The following is a 24,829-nucleotide window of genomic DNA, read 5'->3' on the forward strand; positions in this document are numbered from 1 at the left end:
TACCTATCACTTTTCCCTTGTTATTGTCACCAAAGGTGATGGTTCCTCCATCCTTATTTTGGAGGGTGGAAAATAACTTCGGCCTTCCAGTCATATGTTTGGAACAGCCGCTGTCCAATATCCATTTGCTCCTTATGTTGTGTACCTACAACAAAATCAGAAAACAGAGCATTTGACCCCTTTCTATTTTTGGGTCCATGAGAGTTAGTCTTAGGAACCCATATCCATTTGGATTTTGGTTTCCTTTGATAATAAATATTCTTTCTATAATCATTTCTAGAATAATCATTTCTAGATGCATTTTTATTAGAACTAGAAAATTTAGTTTTATGAACAAAAGGTTGAGAATAATGTCTTTGATTTTTCACCACATAGTTTGGTCTATTTTGAGTATCAAAGAAGCTATATCCCAATCCGGTTTTATTAACCGAGCATCTTTGAGAACCAAGAAGTTTTTCTAGATTCTCTTGACCATTTGTGAATTTGGTCACTATAGAAAGAAGATCATTTGACTTTTCTTTAAGACTAGATATTTCCTTTTGTAAGAGATTGGTTCTAACTCCAATTTCTTTTATCTCAAGTGCTTGGCAAGAATTTTCCTTCTTGAGATCTTCTATTTTTTGAAGTAACACTTTATTTTGAGAGTCAAGAGTTAAATTTTCAGTTTTTAACTCTTTATTTTTAGAACTAAGACTCTTAAATTTAGCATACAAATCATTAAATGCTTCAAATAACTCATCATAGTCAAATTGACTTACCGAATCTTCTTGTGCTACAAAACACATGTTGGCGACTTCTTCATTAGATTCTTCTACCTTTGACGTACCTTCGTGAGTCACGAGAAGAGTATGCCAGATTTCATTTGCTGTAAAGCATTGAGAGATGCGATTGAATTCTTCCTTGTCAACGCCACAATACAGCGCATTCATAGCTTTGGCATTCAGTGAAACAGTCTTCTTTTCATCATCTGTCCATCGGCTGAAATCAGTTGATGGAGTTTGGTACTTTTCTGAAACAACTCTCCAGATATCGAGATCCATGGATTGCAGGAATATTGTCATTCTTACTTTCCAGTATCCATAGTATGTTCCATCGAAGAGAGGAGGACGAACAGAGGAGCTTCCTTCTTTGTGCTGAGATGTTGTAGTTGCCATGCTAGATGATGGTCAAATCAAAGTAATAGCAAACCTGTGCTCTGATACCAAATGAAAGTGCACTAGGATCGAGGCAACGAGCACTAGAGGGGGGGTGAATAGTGCTTTTAAAAACTTTCTGCGGAATATTGAAGGATTTTGCAAATCTCAAAGCAAACACACAAAGAACACAAGATTTTATCTTGGTTCGGTCAAACCCGACCTACATCCAGTCCCCAAGCAAAACCCGCTTGAGATTTTCCACTATCAACCTTGTAAACTACAAGATCACACAGACCATAACCGGTCCCACTTTCAGTAACAACCCAACTGAAAGCAAACAACTCCTTTACACCAAGGAGTCCTTTTTACAGAAAAGAAATAAGAACTTACAATACAACCTATGAGCCTTCCTTTTGAATGCAAATGAGATACAATTGGCTTTTGAGGTTGTTGAAACACTCTACTCATGAATTCACTATCTCTCAAAGTGATTTGAGTGAAAAACTGAAGTGAAAATATCACGTGAGTGAGAAAATCAATACTTGACTGAATAAGAGTGAAAAGCAAAATTCAAATCGATTGAATTGTTGTTTTTGAGTGTAAAATGCACTCATATTTATAGTTAAAAGATTCCATACGTTGAGAGTATGAAAGGGTGTCAAAACGGTCCATTTCGAACGATCAAAACATTTGAAAAATGAAAAGACACGCCTTTTTTGAAGTTTCAGGAAAATGACAAAATTAGTCGACTGAAACATCAGTTAGTCGACTAATAGTTAGTTATTAGTAGACTGACAGTTATCGTCGGTCGACTGATCTGTTAATCGAGCCGTTTGAAAATCTGAACTTTTGAAACTTAGTCGACTTAAGAAAAGTTAGTCGATTGATAATATCATCAGTTGACTGAAAAACCTTTTAGTCGACTGCTGCTAAAAACTTCTGAAAAACAAACATTCTGTTCGGTCGACTGATAAAAAGCATTAGTCGACTGCTGCTAAATTTTTCAGAAAACACATGTTCTGTTCAGTCGACTGAAAAACCATTAGTCGACTGCTGCTAATTTTCCAGAAAACAGACATTCTGTCCAGTCGACTGATAAAACCTTCGGTCGACTAATTTGACAAGAATGACTTTTTAGAAAATATGGCGCGAAAGGATTAGTCGACTGATAAGTCTATTGGTCGACTAATAAACATGAAAATTTAAGAAAAGAGTTTTCTAAAAAGATTTTCAAAAGAGTTTCTTTTAGAAAACTTTTTCTAAAAACTTTTAAGATGAAATGCAACCTAAATATGCACTCTAAGTAAGGCTCTTACAAGAATCTAAGACTTTTAATGAATTAAACATTTGCACACTAGTCTTCAAGGATTCTTCACTGAATTCTTCAATTTCTTCATAGCCTTAGCTGAAATGCAGTTGATTCCACTTGCTCATCATCAAAACCTTGTACTTGAAGTATCATGTATGGCTTCATTGTCGTAACAGTTACCAGTGAAGTTTCAAGGATTATGGCTCTGTCAGTGATCTCATTTATCATGGTGTAGCTTTCACAAGTTTTTGGGCCAGTACTGCTGTCATGGTCGCACTTCTTATGATTATAATCTTACTAATTTTCTATTGCTTTCATCAGGTCTTTGCGCCATGGATAAAAAAAAATGGAGAGAGAAAAGGGGCATTACAGGTAAACAAAATGGAAAGAGGAAGATAGTTGATGAGTTTATTCTGTTAATGAACAATGTTACACATTATTTATTAGACATGATTTAGTTCCAGTTTACTCTCTTTTAGGTCCCCTGTTGCTTTATGTATGATTATATCATAGTCAGGGTCACGATGTGATTTAAATTTGCAGGGTAAATTGAAAAGTGCAAATACCATGCCCACATGCACATAGGTTTTCTAATGCTAATTTTCCTTTGAAATTTTAATAGCATAGCAAAAACTGACAGATACATGTCATCCTTTTATCCTATGAGCTTTCTCTCATATATCAGGTATTGTATTCCTCTTTACTTCTCTCTTTTGCAGGAAAAAAGGATTTCTGATTTTATATGTTCTAGGTAAACTGGTTTTCTTAATCAATGTGGTGATACTTGCATGGTTTTACATGTTTATACCTTTGTTCTGAACGTTATTTGATCCCAGTTATATGAATTATGAATCCAATTTGCTTTTATATCAAAACCTTTTCAAATTGCCAAAGGTAACTTCACTAGTTCGCAGTAATGCAAGAGGGTGATGAAAATTTGGATTCTAGATTGACTGAGGTTGCACTTTTCTTGCGAGAACTAGATGCTTTATGTCAGTTATCTGCTCAACTTGAAATCCTAGCAACATGTTCTTTTCTTTTGAGACGCAAGGAAGTTCTGCGTAATCTAGTGTCTGAGTGAACATGCCTTAAGTTGAAGGGTTCCAACACATGAAAAAGTCAATCCTCAGAAAAATTGGATCCCAACTACTAATTATTTGCAAGCACATCATGATTCATGGGTGGTGTTGTTACCTTGACCCTACAAGATTAGGGATCAGTAGAAATTTTTAGTCTATCCCAGCTGTATGTACATCTTGATGGGACCGTATTTTGGTGTTTTGTTCTTCTGGTCCAAATAATTCTTACCTAATTTTGATTTTTAATATGCGTACGGTGCAAGAAAATCTGGTTGGCCCTTGTACAACAAACACTATTTTGTATCGAGCGCAGGGTTCACTAGAGTAGGCATTCTTACAGATATTTTCCCTCATTACCATGTCAGAAATTCTTTCTTTTTCTTTCAATTTGAAGTCCCATTTGGTATTTAGATAGAGGTATATTTTTGTGCAGCAGTTGCAAGAAATGATTATGATCTCTATATTGTAATTTCTTGTTTATCAACATGAATGAACTGATCATACTTGAGCTTGAAATACATGATTATTCTTCCTGTGTAAAGGTCGTGTCATTTTTACCAGTTTAAGTGGCATCAACAGTATTTTTTTAAATTACCACTCTTTATTTATAATTTTCTGGTTCCACGCAGTGACGATTCATCATATACCTGGTTGTTTTATGTAGGCTTCATGCTTGTGATTGAAGTTCTATCTCCTGCCTCACAGCTTTGTAATAGGACCAAGTTTGCCCAGTTCAGATTTCGACAAGTCTTTTAGCATTGCTTGATGTTGAAGCTATTGTTAGAATTCTTTAAATAAATGAATTGTTTAATTAAGAATCATTCTAAACATTAACATACTCTTATTGTTTGCAGACAGTGATAGAAGGACTGCACTACACTGGGCAGTAAACCGTGGCCACTCAACTGCTGTTGAACTGCTTGTGAGTAAGCATTCAGATGTAAATGTCAAGGATAATAAGGGCCAAACTCCTTTGCGCTATGCAACTTTGTGTGAGAGGCAGGCAATTTGTGAATATCTCATCGACCATGGCGGTGACCTTAACATTGTGGATAGTGATGTTGAAGCCATTGTTAGAATTCTTTAAATAAATGAATTGTTTAATCAAGAATCATTCTAAACATTAACATACTCTTATTGTTTGCAGACAGTGATAGAAGGACTGCACTACACTGGGCAGTAGACCGTGGCCACTCAACTGCTGTTGAACTGCTTGTGAGTAAGCATTCAGATGTAAATGTCAAGGATAATAAGGGCCAATCTCCTTTGCGCTATGCAGCTTTGTGTGAGAGGCAGGCAATTTGTGAATATCTCATCGACCATGGTGGTGACCTTAACATTGTGGATAGTGATGGTTTTGGACCAGTCTCCTAATGGTCCCCTATTGAATGAGAGACATACCTGAATTGACTATTATTAAGGTATGAAAGTGATGGTAAAATCCTCAAAGTTTGCTGGTATTTGATGTTCTTATCAGTATGGTGGGTATCATGGAGGAACCCCTATTGGTTGCTGCAAACATTGTCCAGTCCATTCTTACTGTGGGCTACCGTATTCCGAAATTTGCTTCCTATATCTTAGATAATGGTGGTGCCGAGCTAACATTTGAAATGTCTGCAGTGATATCTGAGTTTGCTGAAGGGTTTTAACATTGAGTTGTGATCTTCTGCATAGTCATACTCTACAATACCAACCACCTTGGTAGGGATTCATTGTGTAATAGAGACACCAGAAGGAACAAGGTAAACTGTATGTATAATTCAAACCCTTTAGTTTAGTTCTGTTAACTTGTTTAAAAAATTGAATCCATTGCCATAACACTAAAAGACTTCACATTGTATATGATGGCTCACTGCTGGCTGCGTCTATATCCTATCCTGTCCATCTTATACTTCATAAATGCACAATAGCCACCTTATGGTTTGCTGCACAGTAATATTGGGATCTCATGATATAGCATTGTTATGTTTTCTGAAGCAATACTGTGATTCTTTGGCATTCACGACAGTCTGCCAAATTATGTTGATTTCATGCCTATCACATAGCAGTCCAAATTGCCATGGTCTCATTGGCTAAATACAATCTCATAGGCATATCATGGCAATTCTTCTATGATATTTGCACATGGTTGAAAGTCACGACTATGTCGTGACCAAATTACCATGATTTCATCCCATCCTCCACCTACTATGGTTGCCGAAGCCAAACTGGCCTTTGCTTCTGATCTTGTTTAAGAAAGACATTTGGACTTACATTGTGAAGTGAATAACTATATGCTTCTTCTTTTTTGCCAAAGGCGGAGGACCATTGTGCTCCTTCCAGGTATATCTTTTCCTCTTATATCAAATGTGTTATTCTACTTTACACTTATGTCTGATAATATCTGAAAGTTCCTTGTGGGATATTTATTATGCACATACTCACAGCACATACATATCGTGCATACACCCTTGCATCCCTTTGTTTACAACAATGCTGAAGCTCTAATTCCCACTGTTATCATGTTCAGCTACTTACCAGCCACATACCTGCCTCAATTCCTGCAAAAACAACTGTACCGGCACTCTCTCTCTCTCTCTCTATATATATATATATATATGTGTGTGTGTATATACGTGTACATATATGTGTAGATATATGTATATACCTATATATATGTATATATATATGTGTATACTTGTACATTGCCTACATAGATGTATACCAGTTCTCAGTATTACATCCGTTTATTATATGTCTTGTGCTAACTCTGTTTTGCAGGAAGATATAAGAAGTTTGACTTTCTCTCTTGGACTGGAAATTTCTGATATTTGCATTTCCAAGTTGCAATAAATTAGATATAAATGAGAAATTTCTCCTTTCAGCTTTAGAATATAATGAATGAGCATTGTAAATATCATGAATTGTTTGTTTTTTTATGCTTTTACCTTTATTTTTCAAAAAAAAAATCTCACAATGGTGAAACACGAATGGCACGTACACCATTTCGTAAGAGGTAATTAATCCTAAGTTGATGATTTACATCAATGGCCATAGTCAGGATGTAAACACAACTTAGGATTTTTATCTTTTACAAAATAACATTGGATTCACACTGGATCCTCTTCAAAAATCATCATATTTTCAAATATTTCCTTCTTTTATTAGAGTTTTACTTAAAATTGGCTCAAAATATATACCAATGGCCATAGTCAGGGTATATTGAGAGTTAATTTCATTTTAAACTCTATAAAAGCACAAAAATATGTTTTATTCTTCACCTCAATTTAAAACATAGATCATTATATAATACATTCAATGACCATAGTCAAGGATGTATTATATTTTCAATCTTGTTTCAATTCATGTAAAGAATGAAATATGATTTGCAAAATCCAATTTCAAAATTCTTTAAATTCATTCATCACTTAGGATAGAACTGCATCATATTTTCAAAAATTCCTTTTTAAAAAAAAAAACTCCAAGTGATGTAAATATCTTCTTCAATCAATCTTCAATTCTTGTAAAATCCAATTTATCCTTTCATTTTCAATTCTATTTTATTTTTTTTAATCTCAAAGTCCAATTTAACTTTGAGATTTCAAATTCATTTTATATTCTAAATTTCCAATTCAAAATAGATTTCAAAGTTCAATTTGACTTTGAAATTCCAAATTCATTTCATATTCAAAACTCCAATCAAATTCAAAATTCAATTTAACCTTGAAATTCTTGATTCAATTTTTTTCTAAATTCCAAATTCAAGCTTCAAATTCAAAGTCCAATTTGACTTTGAAATTTATTTGTATATCCCAAAAATTCAAAATTCTAAATTCAAAATCAAACTTCAAAAAGTTCAATTTAACTTTAAAGTTTCTGATCTATCTTCTGATTTCAAATTCAAAACCAAGTTTATTTTCTTATCTTCAAAATCCAAGTTTTGAGATTAATTATGAATCTAAAAAATTCAAGTCTTTTTCTAAAAGTTTTAAAATCAATCTGGTTTTCAAAACCCAGATCCATATTCAAAAGTCCCATTTGGACTTTCAAAACTCAAAATCCAAAATTAGATCAACTTGGATCCAGTTCTCTAAATACAATTCTACCTTTGGATCTCAGACTTCAGATCCAAAATCCATCCTAGGATCCAGAATCCAATCTCTACCTTGGATCTCAGATTTCAGATCCTAAATCCGTTTTAGGATCCATAACCCAATTCTACTTTGGATCTTAGACTTCAGGTCCAGAATCCAATCTCTACCTTGGATCTCAAATTTCAGATCCTAGATCCATTGTTGAGATCCAAAAATCCGTTTTTAGGATTTAGAACCCAATTCCATCTTGGATTCCATATCTTAGATCCAATTCTATTTAGGATCCAGAATCCAATTCCATTCCCAAGTCTGGATTTCCAATCCAATTCCGTTCTCAGATCTCAATCCATTCCTATTTTTTTATACCATTTGGATTTCTCAAGTCCATTCTGATTTCAAAATTGAAATTCAAATTCCATTTCAAATATTCTTTTCCTTTCCTAGATCCAAGTTTAAAATCCAAATTCAAAGTCGATTTCTGACTTTGAAACTTCATTTCATTTCATTTTCAGCTTCAAATCATTCTTTCTCAAAATCAAGATTTATTTTTCCAACTGTAATTTACTTCAAAAACTTAAAACTTCTCTGATCTATCTCAAAGTTCTAAGTTAGATTTTACCATTCAGAAATCAAATTCTTCACTCCATCATCAAGCTTATCTCAGAAAACTTGGAGATTTCCAAATCATTTTTCAAAAGAAGCATACATCTTTGCATTGCACAAGCATGATTCTTTGTGCATCTTTTAGACTTAGAATAAATTTTAGATAATATTTAGGCAAAGCAAAAGGCATAGATTCGATCCTTGGTTTGATTACCCCCGGTAAAGGCGCCAGAAACGGTCAAACCTCGTACTGACGAGCGAATCCCGTCTCTCTATTTTTCCCGCAATATTTTCAAAACGGAGGCGAGTTAAATTTGCTAAATATTTTTCAAATTAAGGTCAAGTGAAACCCCGTAAAAGAATTCCTCTTCTCTCTTCTTTTTTTGTCTTTTATTCTTCTCCCTTCAAAAAGGAGGAGAATAGAGGTTAGAAAATGAAAAGAGAAGGAAGAGAGAGAAACCACAAGAGCAGAAAAATTTTGCGATGATCGCAGTTTTGGCGACCGTGATGGGACTTTGTCCCCGTCTGGTTGAATTATGCCTTTGCTTTGCTTTAACATTTTCTAAGCCTTTATTCTTTCTATGTCAGCTTCATTTCCATGCAAAACTTAGGAGCCTAGACTCTGTCCTAAGCTGACATCATTGCATATAGGATTTAAGTATGGTTTGGTAGGACCATATTGAGGAGATTATTCCATGTTCACATTAGATCTAGGTCTGAAATACAACACTCCTTAATTCTAGGGATTGAATGCAAACAATGTATGCAAGTGTATGCTTTTATTCATTTAAATTTTATCTCTTTAGGACTTGCATTAGAGCTTTCTGGTTTTATCTGCATGTTGAACATGTTTTTGAAAACATCCCAACCTATATTGTCCCAGTCTTCAAGTTGCTGGGTTGTCTCACTAAACCATAGTTCGGGAGAGAGCCTCACAACTGGACCACTCATTTGGGTTTGCGCCCCCTACCACGTACCTAAGGGCCATAGTCTGAGGTATATCGGTAGGTGCTCAAGGATGTTGGGAAACCATTACCTTAGAACCAGAGAGATATTTTATGCCATGTACTTCGAGCCTCGGCTTGAGTATATCGGCATACCTTGATGGGAATCAGATGATATAAATCTTAGAGTTAGGATTAAGGTCCTATAAGCCATTTCAAATATTGCATATAGAGTCAGCTTTAGGGAGTGCTATTTGTGCATCCTTGCTTATATGTCTGTGATTGAATGATATTATATATATATCTTCCTTATATTTTCCAAAAACCCTGGGTATATATTATTCAAAATTTTCTCTTTTAAAAACTCAGGTGTATTGCCTTTTCTTTCTGATTTCTTTAAAATCTTTTTTATCCTGCTTGCTATTTTTCAAAATTTTTAAATCCTTGTCATCTATTTTCAAAATTTGTTTTCCTCCATCATGAGAGAAATGATATTGCCTATGAGGATTTTTAAAATCATAAAATTTCTGCAAAAGTCTTCAAAAGATTCAAATATTTTTTCTAAATCCCTTTTAAATAAACTAACATGTTGATTTTCCCTTTTCCAAATTAGGTTTTGAAAACCATTTGTCTTCAAAATCATCACCTTGTATTTGTTTTCTCTTTCAAAATTGGTTTTTAAACCACTATCCTCGAAATCAAACCTCATGATGATCTCTCATGATGATTCCCCTTCTTAAAGGATCAGATCTCACGCTGATCATTATTCTTGCGGTGGATTTTCTTCCCCAAAATGATTTCTCACTTATCTTTTAAATAAACATTTTTCCTTTCAAGATCCCATATGCAGGCAGGATCAGAAAAACTCCTTTTTTTCTTAAATCTTATAAATTTTTAGTTAATTTGGATATCTTTATCAGTTTCATTCATTTTATTCATACTTTTATCAAGTTTACATCAATTTTATCAAGTTTTATCAAGTTTTTCCCTCAATTTTATTAAAATTTTATCAAAATCTATTCTCCCTTTCAGGTTAAGGGATAAACTTGATGCCTCTTTCCCATGAGGTATTTTCTAAATCTTCTTTCTGCCCTTTTCAGGTTAAGGGAAAAACCTGACCCTTGTTGTCCGAGGTGTTTCCGCTCAGGTTAAGGGAAAAACCTGACCCTCGTTGTCCGAGGTGTTCCCATTCAGGATAAGGGAAAATCCTAAAACCCCTCGTAGGAGCAATAATGCTATCTATGAGGATTCTTTTGTAAAGACAATTCTTCAATTCTTCCCGATTTTGTAAAATGTTTATCAATTTCTCTTTTAAATTTTCTCCCAAAATTTTATTCTTTCACATCACCCTTTCAGGTTAAGGGATAAATCTGACCCTCGTTGTCCGAGGTGTTCCCATTCAGGATAAGGGATAATCCTGAGACCCCTCGTAGAAGCAATAACGCTACCTATGAGGATTCTTTTGTAAATACAAGTTTTATCAATCTTTATTGATTTTCTAGATTTATATCAATTTCTCTTCATTAAATTTTCTTAAATTCTATTCTTTTTCCCATTCAAGACAAGGGATAATCCTGAAACCCCTCGTAGGAGCAATAACGCTACCTATGAGGATTCTTTTGTAAATACCAGTTTCGTCAACCTTTATTGATTCTCTAAATTTATATTAATTTCTCTTCATTTTTCTTAAATTCTATTATTTTCCCCATTCAATATGAGGGATAATCCTGAGACCCCTCATAGGAGCAATAACGCTACCTATGAGGATTCTTTTGTAAATACAAGTTTCGTAAACCTTCATTGAATTTCTAAATTTATATCAATTTTTCTTCATTTTAAATTCCTTAAATTCTTTTTCCATTCAGGATAAGGGATAATCCTGAGACCTCTCGTAAGGGCAACAATGCTACTTATGAGAATTCTTTTTGCAAATACAAGTTTTATCGATCTTTATTGATTTCTAAATTTATATCAATTTCTCTTTAAATTCTAATCTTTTTCCTTTTCAGGTTAAGGGATAAACCTGAATCATTTTATTCTAAATTCTCCATAAATGTCTATTCTATCTCCTCTTCAGGTTAAGGGATAGACCTGAATCATTTTTCCTAAATTCTCTTTAAAATGTCTATTCTATTTTCCCCTTCAGAATAAGGGATAATCTTGAAACCCCGGCAATCATTCTTACCTTGATCTCTAAATATCTTAAAAGAATGTCGGTCTCCTTTCCGACTCTCAGTTGGAAAAAGCCGGTGCTCGCACTGGTTATTTTGCTAAAGTTTTTAAATCTAAAGATCAAGTTCAGTCCTCGTACTGGTTGTCTTTCAAAAGTTTTGAACTTAAATCCGGTCATTAAATGATTAAATAAAAAGTCCCAGCTACTTCGCTGGTCGTTAAATGATTAAATGAAAAGTCCCAGCTACTTCGTTGGTCGTTAAATGATTAAATGAAAAGTCCCAGCTACTTCGCTGGTCGTTAAATGATTAAATGAAAAGTCCCAGCTACTTCGCTGGTCGTTAAATGATTAAATGAAAAGTCCCAGCTACTTCGCTGGTCGTTAAATGAAATGTCCTAGCTACTTCACTGGTCGTTAAATGATTAAATGAAATGTCCCAGCTACTTCGCTGGTCGTTAAATGAAATGTCTCAGCTACTTCGCTGGTCGTTAAATGAAATGTCTCAGCTACTTCGCTGGTCGTTAAATGATTAAATGAAATGTCCCAGCTACTTCGCTGGTCGTTAAATGAAATGTCCCAGCTACTTCGCTGGTCGTTAAATGAAATGTTTCAACTCCTTCGTTGGTCGTTAAATGAAATGTCCCAGCTACTTCGCTGGTCGTTAAATGAAAGGTTCCAGCTCCTTCGTTGTTCGTTAAATGAAAGGTCCCAGTTTTTACTAGTCATTAAATGAAATGTTCCAACTCCTTCGTTGGTCGTTAAATGAAATGTCCCAGCTACTTTGTTGGTCGTTAAATGATTGAATGAAAAGTCCCAGCTACTTCATTGGTCGTTAAATGAAATGTCCCAGCTACTTCTCTGGTCGTTAAATGAAATGTTCCAGCTCCTTCGCTGGTCGTTAAATGAAAGGTCCTAGTTTTTACTGGTCGTTAAATGAAAGGTTCCAGTTCCTTCACTAGTCATTAAATGAAAGGTCCCAGTTTTACTGGTCAGAATGTCCAAAATCATAAATTGCAACTAAAGGTCGCATCAAAATCTATATTGAGTAAATATTTCACATAGAAGTCATGAAAAATTTGCCAATTTGCTTAAAGTAATTTTTTATTCCAATATTCTTACTATAGAGAAGAATCACCTCTGATTACCTCTAGTATCCTTTCCAAAAAAGGTGAAACTTTTTGCGAAAAAGAGGTAAAATTCAAGTCTTTTCCCTGTTGATCAACCAAAAGGATGAGAGAAATATCCTTGGTATGATTGGCAAAAGAAATATTCGATGACGTTGAAGAGCCAGAAGCGAATTGATATTGATCATGGCTATGACGCATGTTTAAAGATAATTTTCTGGCAATCAGACAGTGGAAATATCCTGAGCTACAAAAAGAATTCACTTAATCCATATCCTCTCATTTTAAAGCTGCAAATCAAATATCTGCAAAAGGGATCTCTCAATTGTAGTCAAGATGAAGGCGAGCAGACCCCCGGGGCCAAAGAAGATTTGGATCATCTACCGAGATGAAGGAGTTTGTGAAGGATCCTTCCAGGGAAAGTTCAGATCACCATCGCGATGAAGGCAAGTGTGATGAACCTACCGACAAACCCTAAAAGATATTTGATTTCTGATATTACCTAAAGACCTTTTAAGCCAATATCATATATAATCCCTGAGAAAAAGAAGGATCAGAACATCTCCGAGATGAAGGAGTTTATGACGTACCCTTCCCTGAAAAAGAGAGAAAAGTCAAGACATCTCCAAAATGAAGGATGATGTAAAACCCAAGAAAGCTCAATGACTTAAAAAGAGTGCAAAAGGATCATCATGAGAAAACACTCAGATATCAAACTGCCTAAATTGCTAGAAGTCATCTTTTCTTATGCAAAATTCTTTTATCAATATCTCTTCACTACTTGCTTTTATGAAACTAAGAATATTTCTTCTCTTCTCATATAAGGGAAATGGATACCTTGAAGAAAATCATCAGCGCTAAAATTCTGAATTTGACTCTTAAAAACCGAGGAGTTAACCTCGATGGAGGAAATACTCTAGGTAAAAGAGGGAATGCCTTTTGCACTTACGTGCACATTTTTTTTCAAGCGTTTGAGTCAACTATAATTTTATCTTTTTGGCAAAATTTTCTAGCTAGTCCAAGAATGAAATAAATATTCAATATCCATTTTGATACAACCTAGAGTTGTTTACATTATTCGTCTTTCGCTTTGTCGAGAGACTCGCCTTCTCCTTAATAAAAGGATTGCTTTCTTCGTCTTTCGCTTTGTCGAGAGACTCGCCTTCTCCTTGATAAAAGGATTGCCTTCTTCGTCTTTCGCTTTGTCGAGAGACTCACCTTCTCCTTGATAAAATGATTGCCTTCTTCGTCTTTCGCTTTGTCGAGAGACTCGCCTTCTTCTTGATAAAAAGATTGTCTTCTCCGTGTTTCGCTTTGTCGAGAGACTCGCCTTCTCCTTGATTAAAGGATTGCCTTCTCCGTCTTTCGCTTTGTCGAGAGACTCGCCTTCTCCTTGTCAAAAGGATTGCCTTCTCCATCTTTCGCTTTGTCGAGAGACTCGCCTTCTCCGTCTTTCGCTTTATCGAGAGACTCGCCTTCTTCTTGATAAAAGGATTGCCTTCTCTGTCTTTCGCTTTGTCGAGAGACTCGCCTTCTCCTTGATAAAAGGATTGCCATCTCCGTCTTTCGCTTTGTCGAGAAACTCGCCTTCTCCTTGATAAAAGGATTGTCTTCTCCATCTTTCGCTTTGTCGAGAGACTCACCTTCTCCTTGATAAAAGGATTGCCTTCTCTGTCTTTTGCTTTGTTGAGAGACTCGCCTTCTCCTTGATAAAAGGATTGCCTTCTCCGTCTTTCGCTTTGTCGAGAGACTCGCCTTCTCCTTGATAAAAGGATTGCCTTCTCCGTCTTTCGCTTTGTCGAGAGACTCGCCTTCTCCTTGATAAAAGGATTGCTTTCTTTGTCTTTCGCTTTATCGAGAGACTCGCCTTCTCCTTGATAAAAGGATTGCCTTCTTCGTCTTTCGCTTTGTCGAGAGACTCGCCTTCTCCATCTTTCGCTTTGTCGAGAGACTCTCCTTCTCCTTGATAAAAGGGTTGCCTTCTCTGTCTTTCGTTTTGATCAAAAGATTCGCCTTCTCCTTGATAAAAGGATTGCCTTCTCTGTCTTTCGCTTTGATCGAAAGATTTGCCTTCTCCTTGCTAAAAGGATTGCCATCTTTATATTTCGCTTTCACCTGCTCCTGTCCAAAAGGATTTTCCCTCTTCATCTTTCGCCTTGTTGAGAGATTCGTCTCCTTGATAAAAGGTTCACCTTATTCATCTTTCACACCATCAAAAGATTCACCTCCTGTTACCTTATTCATCGTTCATTTTTGTCTCACATCTCCTTATTTTCCATCTCTCACATTCCCAGAAGAATTTCCTCATTCAGTTGAATTATCTCTCCTGTCCCATCACGGTTTCGAGAATTTCGTATGGTCGTTACCCACTCAGGTTAAGGGCTAAACCTGTATTTTCTGCGAGAGGTCATCAATTTTAAAAGTTGATTCAGTCTCAGCAATGAGACTCCCAAGTTCATCCCTTTTTTCAAAATCTTTAGTGAACCCCATTTCTTTCTTCCTTTTGCAAAACCCCTTTCGGATTTGTTCGTCCAAATTCTGAAGGTCCCATCAGAGTTTCTTCATTCGAGGATTCCATATGGTCGCCCTTTCAGGTTAAGGGTTAAGCCTAAACCCCACCCATCGAGGTATCTTCCTTTTTCAGGTTTTAGTTAAACCTGAATCTCGTTCCAACGAGTTTCCCCTTGTTTCGACGAAGTGTTTTCTTCCAGTCCCATCATGGTTCGTCACATCGAGGAATCCATGCTTTGTATATCCATCCAGGATAGGATCCTACTTGAGATTCATCTCATGAAGCATTTTCCAAAATGTCCCATCAAGGTCCACTCATATTCCTTTCCCCATCCAAATTATCTTGATATATCTTCGTCCCATCCAGGTTAAGGGCTAAACCTGAGTCATTCCAAAGGCTGATCTTGTCTCACCCAGGAGACTTGATCAAAATTCTTATCTTTCATCATTTCGGGATATTCGCCAAAAGTCACATCACGATTTCCTCATTTTGCACTGAATCATATCATTGTCGAGCATTTCGTCCCCCCAAGCCATTCAGGATAAGGTTTTAAGCTTGAAAATCATGTCTTTTCAAAAATTTTTAAAATTTGGAGTGTTTCTTTGCCACTAAGCTTGGCTTTCAACCGGCTTAGTAGCAAAGAGGGGCATCCGTGAACACCCCAAAATTTTCAAAATATTGTAAATATTTCCTTTTTGCCCCTGATTTCATTCTCTGAGCAATTGAGTCACTTTTAAATTTAAATTCCAGCTCATTTCTCAAGTTTTACTGAAATTAAATTCATTTTATATATCTGATACAATTTCGGATCCGGATTCAGATAAAAGATCTAAATCAGAGCTTTTGTCCCATTTTTAAATCAAATTCTCAAAATTACCAAAATAAAAGGCTCAGACACTTCGTCCGGCATCCGCTTGGACCCATCATGTTATATTCCTCGATTCGAGGTTTAAAACTCAAATATTTTCTCAAAACTTGGGTCCAAACCCATTTTCTGGAGAATTTTCTTCCAAATAGCCTTGAAACCCTTCTTTTGTAAATATTTCTTAGAAAAAACACAAAAAAATAGTTTTCCGGTAAAACTTTAGGATTTTATTTCAAAAAATACAAAAAAATGGAAAATACAAATAGAAAAGAAAAAAAAATAGTTTTGAAAAAACCACTTTAAAAAAAAAAAACCATTCTTTTGCAAAAACTTTTTTTTTGAAAAAAACACCTTTTTGAAACGAGTTTTTGAAAACACCTTTTAGCAAAAATGTGTTAAAAACACCCTTTAGCAAAAATCTTAAAAAATAAGGACCTGTATGGAATTTTTAACAAAACCTTTGTTAAAAGGAGTCGCAAAAGAGGATTTAGGGCGTCGGTTTTCACTCCTCTCATTCTCCTTCTCCGCGTCTCTCGAAGCCTTCAGCCAGCCATTCATCTGCAACAACCTCCATTCTTATCCTTCAGCCACCCATCACCAACTGAACCCCCATCAACCCTTGATCTCGAACAGCTCGACCCCTCTGGATTCAGCCTCTTCTTCTTTAAGAAAGGGTCGCATGTGCCTCTTCAACCCACCGCTTCTTCACCCCCGCACCTTCCTTCATCTTCAACACCCGTTTTCACCCTACCACCGCACCTCCTCTTTCACAAGACCGCTTCTTCACCACCGCACCCCCTTCTTCCTTCCAACTTCTTCTTCCCTCTCCCATTTCCCTTTTTTTCTCCTTCAGTGCTCATACCTTCTCTGATTCCCTTCCAAAAGTCGACTAAAGAGGAAGAATCGGTAAGGATTTTGTCTGTTCTTTCATTTTTTTTGTTTCATAAAAAAATCTAAAGATAGTCCTTCTGCTGTTTTCTTTTTTTTTAGCCTCTCTATAATGTCGATCTATCTATAATAGAATCGGCTTATGGATGGCACAATCAACGAAATGCATGTATTCCAATAGATTTTCTCATTTTTTTTATTTTCTTTCATTTTTAGTCATCATTTGTTCTTTTTTTTTCATTTATTGTTAGATTCATTTTCCTTCCCTTTTCTTTGGCTGCATTTCAATGTCTCAATCAGATTATGTTCTGATCTTTGATCCCCTGTTGGCATTCCAGTTTAAATTTTTGTGGCTTTCTTGTGGCTTTCTTGTGGCTTTTCTACTGATCAGAAATATTTGCGGGATGACAGTATCATGATTTACTTCATTGATTTTATACATTGTGAGCCCATATCCAGGTGTTTTGGTCTTGCATAGCATCATATTCATATGGCATATCATCTCTTCATTTGTACCTTTCTATGGTTGTGATTGTCATCCACACTGTAAATACTTTGAGGCTTATTACCTCGACTTCATTTTTGTTATTCAGGTGGTTTAGTCAGTAATACCTTTTTGAAACTTCTCTTCACCATACTCCTTAACGATGTACCATGACCATGGAATTCAGTCTGTACCATTGATGTCATGCTTTGGTCAACTTTTTTTTTATTCATAAATAATGTTTCTAAACTGTTGTGAACATTAGTTTGATCTTATATACGCCAAGTGTATCTGTGTTCACCGATTTCTAATCAAGGCATGAAAAAGGGTGAACTCTTTGATGCTCATGAAAATCTGATTATACTGAAGAAGGATTATGAAGAGCTGAAGCCAAGGGTGAAGACAATGTTGAAAGGGGATGAATCTTGTCGTGTGTTTCATGATCCTATTGCTGGTGTCTGGATTACCATTTGAAGAAATGAAGCGATCCATCATAGTGCTTTAAAAGCACGTGACAGAGTGCTGCATAGTAGAGGTTCATGAGTGAGGTTCATTTTATGCATATTATCTTACTCAAAGATGCTATTTTTGGGTTATGATTGTTTGACTTACTGTTAATAGATTATGAGGTTGGATTGCAGTTAATCGATGGACATTCTTTCTCTTCATGTGCATATTTCACCATCAAGATTCTTTGTAATCAATGGGTTAATTCAGAAGATCGAACCTTGATGAGACTTATCGGTTTCATAATCCTGTGATATTTTCTTTTCTTTTCTTTTCTTATATATATTTGTTTAATTAATTTGATTTTGTGAATGTTTGAAGGAGATGCCCCCAGTTCCCCAAGATGTATTGCTCCAGTGTCCTGAATGATAACATTGGCCTATAGAGAGCAGTACGATGACATTACAACACAAAGATATGGTGCCACGTTCAGAATTAGCTTTGAAGTCGAATTTACCATATGAAGAAATTCCTCCCATGCCCCACGATGGTGCTCAGCAGCCTGTTCCTAGCTCAACCGTGATGTTACTCACTGTTCTTTGAGATTCCTGTGTTGTGTCTGGGAAGTGTGGTCTTTCCAATGTATTAACTGGTAAAAACCAAAAAAAAGATGTAGTTCAATGGGTTCCGATGTCACTACTGATAAAGTTACCAGTGAAGTTTCAAGGATTATGGCTCTGTCAGTGATCTCATTTATCATGGTGTAGCTTTCACAAGTTTTTGGGCCAGTACTGCTGTCAATGGTCGCACTTCTTATGATTATAATCTTACTAATTTCCTATTGCTTTCATCAGGTCTTTGCGCCATGGATCAAAAAAAAAGGAGAGAGAAAAGGGGCATTACAGGTAAACAAAATGGAAAGAGGAAGATAGTTGATGAGTTTATTCTGTTAATGAACAATGTTACACATCATTTATTAGACATGATTTAGTTCCAGTTTACTCACTTTTAGGTCCCCTATTGCTTTATGTATGATTATATCATAGTCAGGGTCACAATGTGATTTAAATTTGCAGGGTAAATTGAAAAGCGCAAATACCATGCCCACATGCACATAGGTTTTCTAATGCTAATTTTCCTTTGAAATTTTAATAGCATAGCAAAGACTAATAGATACAGATCATCCTTTTATCCTATGAGCTTTCTCTCATATATCAGGTATTGTATTCCTCTTTACTTCTCTCTTTTGCAGGAATAAAGGATTTCTGATTTTATATGTTCTAGGTAAACTAGTTCTTTTAATCAATGTGGTGATACTTGCATGGTTTTACATGTTTATACCTTTGTTCTGAACGTTATTTGATCCCAGTTATATGAATTTTGAATCCAATTTGCTTTTATATCAAAACCTTTCCAAATTGCAAAAGGTAACTTCACTAGTTCGCAGTAATGCAAAAGGGTGATGAAAATTTGGATTCTAGATTGACTGATGTTGCACTTTTCTTGCGAGAACTAGATGCTTTATGTCAGTTATTTGCTCAACTTGAAATCCTAGCAACATGTTATTTTCTTTTTAGACGCAAGGAAGTTCTTCATAATCTAGTGACTGAGTGAACATTCCTTAAGTTGAAGGGTTCCAACACATGAAAAAGTCAATTCTCAGAAAAATTGGATCCCAACTACTAATTATTTGCAAGCACATCATGATTCATGGGTGGTGCTGTTACCTTGACCCTACAAGATTAGGGATAAGTAGAAATTTTCAGTCTATCCCAGCTGTATGTACATCTTGATGGGACCGTATTTTGGTGTTTTGTTCTACTGGTCCAAATAATTCTTACCTAATTTTGATTTCTAATATGCGTACGGTGCAAGAAAATCTGGTCGGCCTTTGTACAACAAACACTATTTTGTCGGATTTTTCTCTTTTACAAAATAACATTGGATCCACACTGGATCCTCTTCAAAAATCATCATATTTTCAAATATTTCCTTCTTTTATTAGAGTTTAACTTAAAATTGGCTCAAAATATATACCAATGGCCATAGTCAGGATATATTGAGAGTTAATTTCATTTTAAACTCTATAAAAGAACAAAAATATGTTTTATTCTTCACCTGAATTTAAAACATAGATCATTATATAATACATTCAATGAATATAGTCAAGGATGTATTATATTTTCAATCTTGTTTCAATTCATGTAAAGAATGAAATATGATTTGCAAAATCCAATTTCAAAATTCCTTAAATTCATTCATCACTTAGGATAGAACTGCATCATATTTTCAAAAATTCCTTTTTTAAAAAAAAACTCCAAGTGATGTAAATATCTTCTTCAATCAATCTTCAATTCTTGTAAAATCCAATTCATTCTTTCATTTTCAATTCTATTTCATTTTTTTAATCTCAAAGTCCAATTTAACTTTGAGATTTCAAATTCATTTTATATTCTAAATTTCCAATTCAAAACAGATTTCAAAGTTCAATTTGACTTTGAAATTCCAAATTCATTTCATATTCAAAACTTCAATCAAATTCAAAATTCAATTTAACCTTGAAATTCTTGATTCATTTTTTTTCTAAATTCCAAATTCAAGCTTCAAATTCAAAGTCCAATTTGACTTTGAAATTTATTTGTATATCCCAAAAATTCTAAATTCTAAATTCAAAATCAAACTTCAAAAAGTTCAATTTAACTTTAAAGTTTCTGATCTATCTTCTGATTTCAAATTCAAAACCAAGTTTATTTTCTTATCTTCAAAATCCAAGTTTTGAGATTAATTATGAATCTAAAAAATTCAAGTCTTTTTCTAAAAGTTTTAAAATCAATCTCGGTTTTTAAAACACAGATCCATATTCAAAAGTCCCATTTGGACTTTCAAAACTCAAAATCCAAAATTAGATCAACTTGGATCCAGTTCTCTAAATACAATTCTACCTTTGGATCTCAGACTTCAGATCCAAAATCCATCCTAGGATCCAGAATCCAATCTCTACCTTGGATCTCAGATTTCAGATCCTAAATCCATTTTAGGATCCAGAACCCAATTCTACTTTGGATCTCAGACTTTAGGTCCAAAATCCATCCTAGGATCTAGAATCCAATCTCTACCTTGGATCTCAGATTTCAGATCCTAGATCCATTGTTGAGATCCAAAAATCCATTTTTAGGATTTAGAACCCAATTCCATCTTGGATTCCATATCTTAGATCCAATTCTATTTAGGATCCAGAATCCAATTCCATTCCCAAGTCTGGATTTCAAATCCAATTCCGTTCTCAGATCTCAATCCATTCCTATTTTTTATATACCATTTGGATTTCTCAAGTCCATTCTGATTTCAAAATTGAAATTGAAATTCCATTTAAAATATTCATTTCCTTTCCTAGATCCAAGTTTAAAATCAAAATTCAAAGTCGATTTCTGACTTTGAAACTTCATTTTCTTTCATTTTCAGCTTCAAATCATTCTTTCTCAAAATCAAGATTTATTTTTCCAACTCTGATTTACTTCAAAAACTTAAAACTTCTCTGATCTATCTAAAAGTTCGAAGTTAGATTTTACCATTCAGAAATCAAATTCTTCACTCCATCATCAAGCTTATCTCAGAAAACTTGGAGAATTCCAAATCATTTTTCAAAAGAAGCATACATCTTTGCATTGCACAAGCATGATTCTTTGTGCATCTTTTAGACTTAGAATAAATTTTTAGATAATATTTAGGCAAAGCAAAAGGCATAGATTCGATCCTTGGTTTGATTACCCCTGGTAAAGGCACCAGGAACTTTCAAACCTCGTACCGACGAGCGAATCCCGTTTGTCCATTTTTCCCGCAATATTTTCAAAACAGAGGCGAGTTAAATTTGCTAAATATTTTTCAAATTAAGGTCAAGTGAAACCCCGCAAAAGAGTTCCTCTTCTCTTTTTCTCTTCTTTTCTCTTCTCTCTTCTTTTTCTGTCTTTTATTCTTCTCCCTTCAAAAAGGAGGAGAATAGAGGTTAGAAAAGGAAAAGAGAAGGAAGAGAGAGAAACCACAAGAGCGGAAAAATTTTGCGATGATCACAACGATCCACGATCTCGATTGGTCTTTCCTTGAAAGATAAATCCTTCTGAATGTCTACATCATCATAATGGATGATGTGTGACGGGTCATGCACATATTTCCTCAACATGGATACGTGAAAGACATTATGGATCTGAGCATATTGAGGAGGTAAAGCCACACGGTAAGCTGCTTCACTAATTCGATCTTGGATCTCGAATGATCCGACGAATCTGGGACTTAGCTTTCCCTTTTTCCCGAACCGAAAAATGCTTTTTGTGGGAGATACCTTAACAAAAACCATATCTCCCGTCGAGAAGGTGAGCTCTCGACGACGACGATCCGCATAACTTTTCTGTCGACTCTGGGCAGTATGGAGTCGCTCCCGAATCAACTGCACTTGCTGAGTGTAGTGTTGTAGCACTACCGGAGAATCCAATCTTCACTCGCCGACCTCGTCCCAGTAGAGAGGTAATCGACAGGGCTTCCCGTACAAGGCCTCGTAAGGGGCCATCCCGATGCTAGCATGATAACTGTTGTTGTACGCGAATTCTGTCAAACTGATATGAGAATCCCATTCTCCTTTCCAATCCAACATGCATGCACGTAGCATGTCTTCCAAAGTCTGAATCGTGCGTTCAGACTGCCCATCGGTCTGAAGGTGGAAAGTGGTGCAAAACTTCAATTTTGTACCCAAGGCTGACTGCAATTGTCCCCAAAACCTTAAGGTGAACCTAGGGTCGCGATCGGAGATGATGGACACTGGAACACCGTGCAATCTTACAATCTCCCAAACATAGAGGTCCACCAGACTGTCGAGTGACTGACTATGGTGAATAGGGAGGAAATGTGCCAATTTGGTAAGTCGATCGACGATCACCCAAATTGCATCATGCTTTCTCCAAGTCTTCGGCAAACCGATGATAAAGTCCATAATGATGTCTTCCCATTTCCATTGTGGGATTTCAATCTGCTGCATTACTCTGCCAGGTCGTTGATGCTCGATCTTAATCTGTTGACAAGTCAAACACTTGGCGATATACTCGGCCACGTCTCGCTTCATTCCGCTCCACCAATAACCTCGCTGCAGGTTTTTGAACATTTTTTTGCCTCATAGGTGGATCGTGTATCTGGACTTGTGAGCCTCCATGAGAACCTCGTCTCTCAAAACAAGATCATTTGGGACCCAGAGGCGATTCTTACACCATAAACTTCCTTCTTCCTTCAGACAAAAGGGGGTATCAGGTTGTTGTGCTTGAGCCTTCAGCTTTACATATTGCGCATCAATCCTTTGCACAGCAAAAATCTTTGCTAAAAGCTCAGGTTGGGCCACTAAGCTGGAAAGTCTGATAGAATGTTGCGTGACCGCAAATGGTTTCCAAGAAACCAGATCCTCAAAAAGCTTCCAATCAACGTATAATAGATTGAAAGAAACACCGGAAGCCTTGCAGCTGAGAGCGTCAGCCACGACGTTTGCCTTCTCTGGATGGTAGGAAAGGGTGAAATTGTAATCCTTTAAGAATTCTAACCAACGTTGTTGCCTCATGTTCAGCTCTTTCTGCGAGAATAAGTACTTAAGGCTCTTGTGATCCGTAAAAGCCTTGAATTGTTCCCCGTATAAATAGTGTCGCCATATCTTCAAAGCGAAGACCACGGTTGCTAACTCCAAATCATGGGTCGGGTAATTCTTCTCATGGATTTTGAGTTGGCGCGAGGCGTAGGCGATTACTTTCCCGTTTTGCATTAGGACACATCCCATGCCTGTTCCTAAAGCGTCTGTATAGATCAAGAAGCCGCTTTGTCCTGAAAGCAAGGCCAAGATAGGAGAGGTAGTAAGTCGCTCCTTCAACATCTGAATATTGTTTTCGCACGTATCGTCCCACACGAACTTAGCCTCCTTCTTTAGCAGTTTTGTCATAGGTAGAGAGATTTTGGAAAAGTCTTGGATAAATCTTCGATAATATCTAACTAATCCAAGGAAACACATTCCTCGGTTGTTGCCAATTTAGTATGGCCTTCACCTTGGCAGGATCTACGGATACTCCTTTCTCGGATATAGCATGACCCAAAAACATAACCTCCTCGAGCCAAAACTCGCTCTTGGAGAACTTAGAGAACAAACACTCCTTCCGCAGGGTCTACAAGATTATGATCAGGTGTTCGCGATGTTGATCCCAGGTCTCCGAGTACACCAGGATGTCATCGATGAACACAATTACGAAAGTGTCTAAAAAGGGTTTGAACACACGATTCATGAGGTCCATGAAGGCTGCAGAAGCGTTGGTGAGTCCGAAAGGCATGACAGTAAACTCGTAATGCCCATACTTGGTTCAAAAAGTTGTTTTGGAGATATCAGCTCCTTTAATTCTGAATTGATGGTACCCAGATCTAAGGTCGATTTTAGAGAATACCCTAGCCTTCCTTAGCTGATCGAAAAGATCCTCGATGCAAGGCAACAATTATTGTGGCCTGATTGAGCATTCAATAATCAATGCACAATCGCAAAGACCCATCCTTCTTTTTAACAAATAGGACAGGAGCTCCCCATGGCAAGACACTGGGGCGAATGAAACCCAAATCCATCAATGTTATCATCGCAAAATTTTTAACTTTTTGTGAGTCAAACTGACCTTTGAAAAAGTTTTTGAAAATGACTCGCCTCCGTTTTAAAATGCGGGATAATTCCGAAGAATGGGACTCGCCTGTCGGTACGAGGTTCAACCGTTCCTGCCACCTTTAACAGGGGTAATTGAACCAAGGATCAATCTTATGCTCTATTCTATTCAACTTGTCTAAATCATATTCTAATTTCTAAATGCACATAGAATCAGGCATGTGCTATGAATTTTCAGAAAATGCACATTTGAAAATATGATGTTTGCTTTGAATGATTGAAATATTTAGAAAATGTAAATCTTGGAAATGATATCACATGAAAAATCGTGAATTGGGATTTGAAATGTACTTCTGAGAGAAGTAAAAATTGATTTTGAGGAATCCTTGACATTTGGTGCAAATCGATTATGAGAAACTTGGTTTCTCTGAATTCAAACTTTGAAATTGAAATTCTAACTTAGAAAATTTGAATTTGGAACTTGGGAAATACTTGAAATATCATTGGCAAATCCATATTTTGAGAAAATCG

At 36.0% G+C, this 24,829-nt stretch overlaps 2 protein-coding genes across 2 annotated transcripts; one reads left to right on the forward strand and one right to left on the reverse strand.

The window, feature by feature from the left end:
* Positions 1 to 3,361: 3,361 nt before the first annotated feature.
* Positions 3,362 to 4,898, forward strand: LOC149837769 (putative E3 ubiquitin-protein ligase XBAT31). The gene is made up of 3 exons (XM_090008119.1): positions 3,362 to 3,437; positions 4,379 to 4,579; positions 4,672 to 4,898. The coding sequence occupies exons 1-3, from the start codon at positions 3,362 to 3,364 to the stop codon at positions 4,896 to 4,898; spliced, it is 504 nt and encodes a 167-aa protein (XP_089864245.1).
* A 17,897-nt stretch (positions 4,899 to 22,795) lies between these two features.
* On the reverse strand, positions 22,796 to 23,443 carry LOC149837770 (uncharacterized). Its single transcript, XM_090008120.1, has one exon. It carries the CDS (start codon positions 23,441 to 23,443, stop codon positions 22,796 to 22,798), a length of 648 nt encoding a protein of 215 aa, XP_089864246.1.
* Positions 23,444 to 24,829: the final 1,386 nt, after the last annotated feature.

The sequence above is a fragment of the Nuphar pumila genome, chromosome 5, assembly GCF_984573655.1.
Source record: "Nuphar pumila chromosome 5, dmNupPumi1.hap1.1, whole genome shotgun sequence".
NCBI lineage: Eukaryota > Viridiplantae > Streptophyta > Magnoliopsida > Nymphaeales > Nymphaeaceae > Nuphar > Nuphar pumila.

What these genes read in the sequence shown, in the direction of transcription:
- LOC149837769 (XM_090008119.1), top strand. Translation starts at nt 3,362, where the DNA reads ATGCAAGAGGGTGATGAAAATTTGGATTCTAGATTGACTGAGGTTGCA. An exon ending in GCGAGAACTAGATGCTTTAT is followed by an intron (nt 3,438 to 4,378) that starts GTCAGTTATCTG and finishes TATTGTTTGCAG; the next exon opens with ACAGTGATAGAAGGACTGCA. An exon ending in TGACCTTAACATTGTGGATA is followed by an intron (nt 4,580 to 4,671) that starts GTGATGTTGAAG and finishes TATTGTTTGCAG; the next exon opens with ACAGTGATAGAAGGACTGCA.
- LOC149837770 (XM_090008120.1), bottom strand. Translation starts at nt 23,443, where the DNA reads ATGGGATGTGTCCTAATGCAAAACGGGAAAGTAATCGCCTACGCCTCG.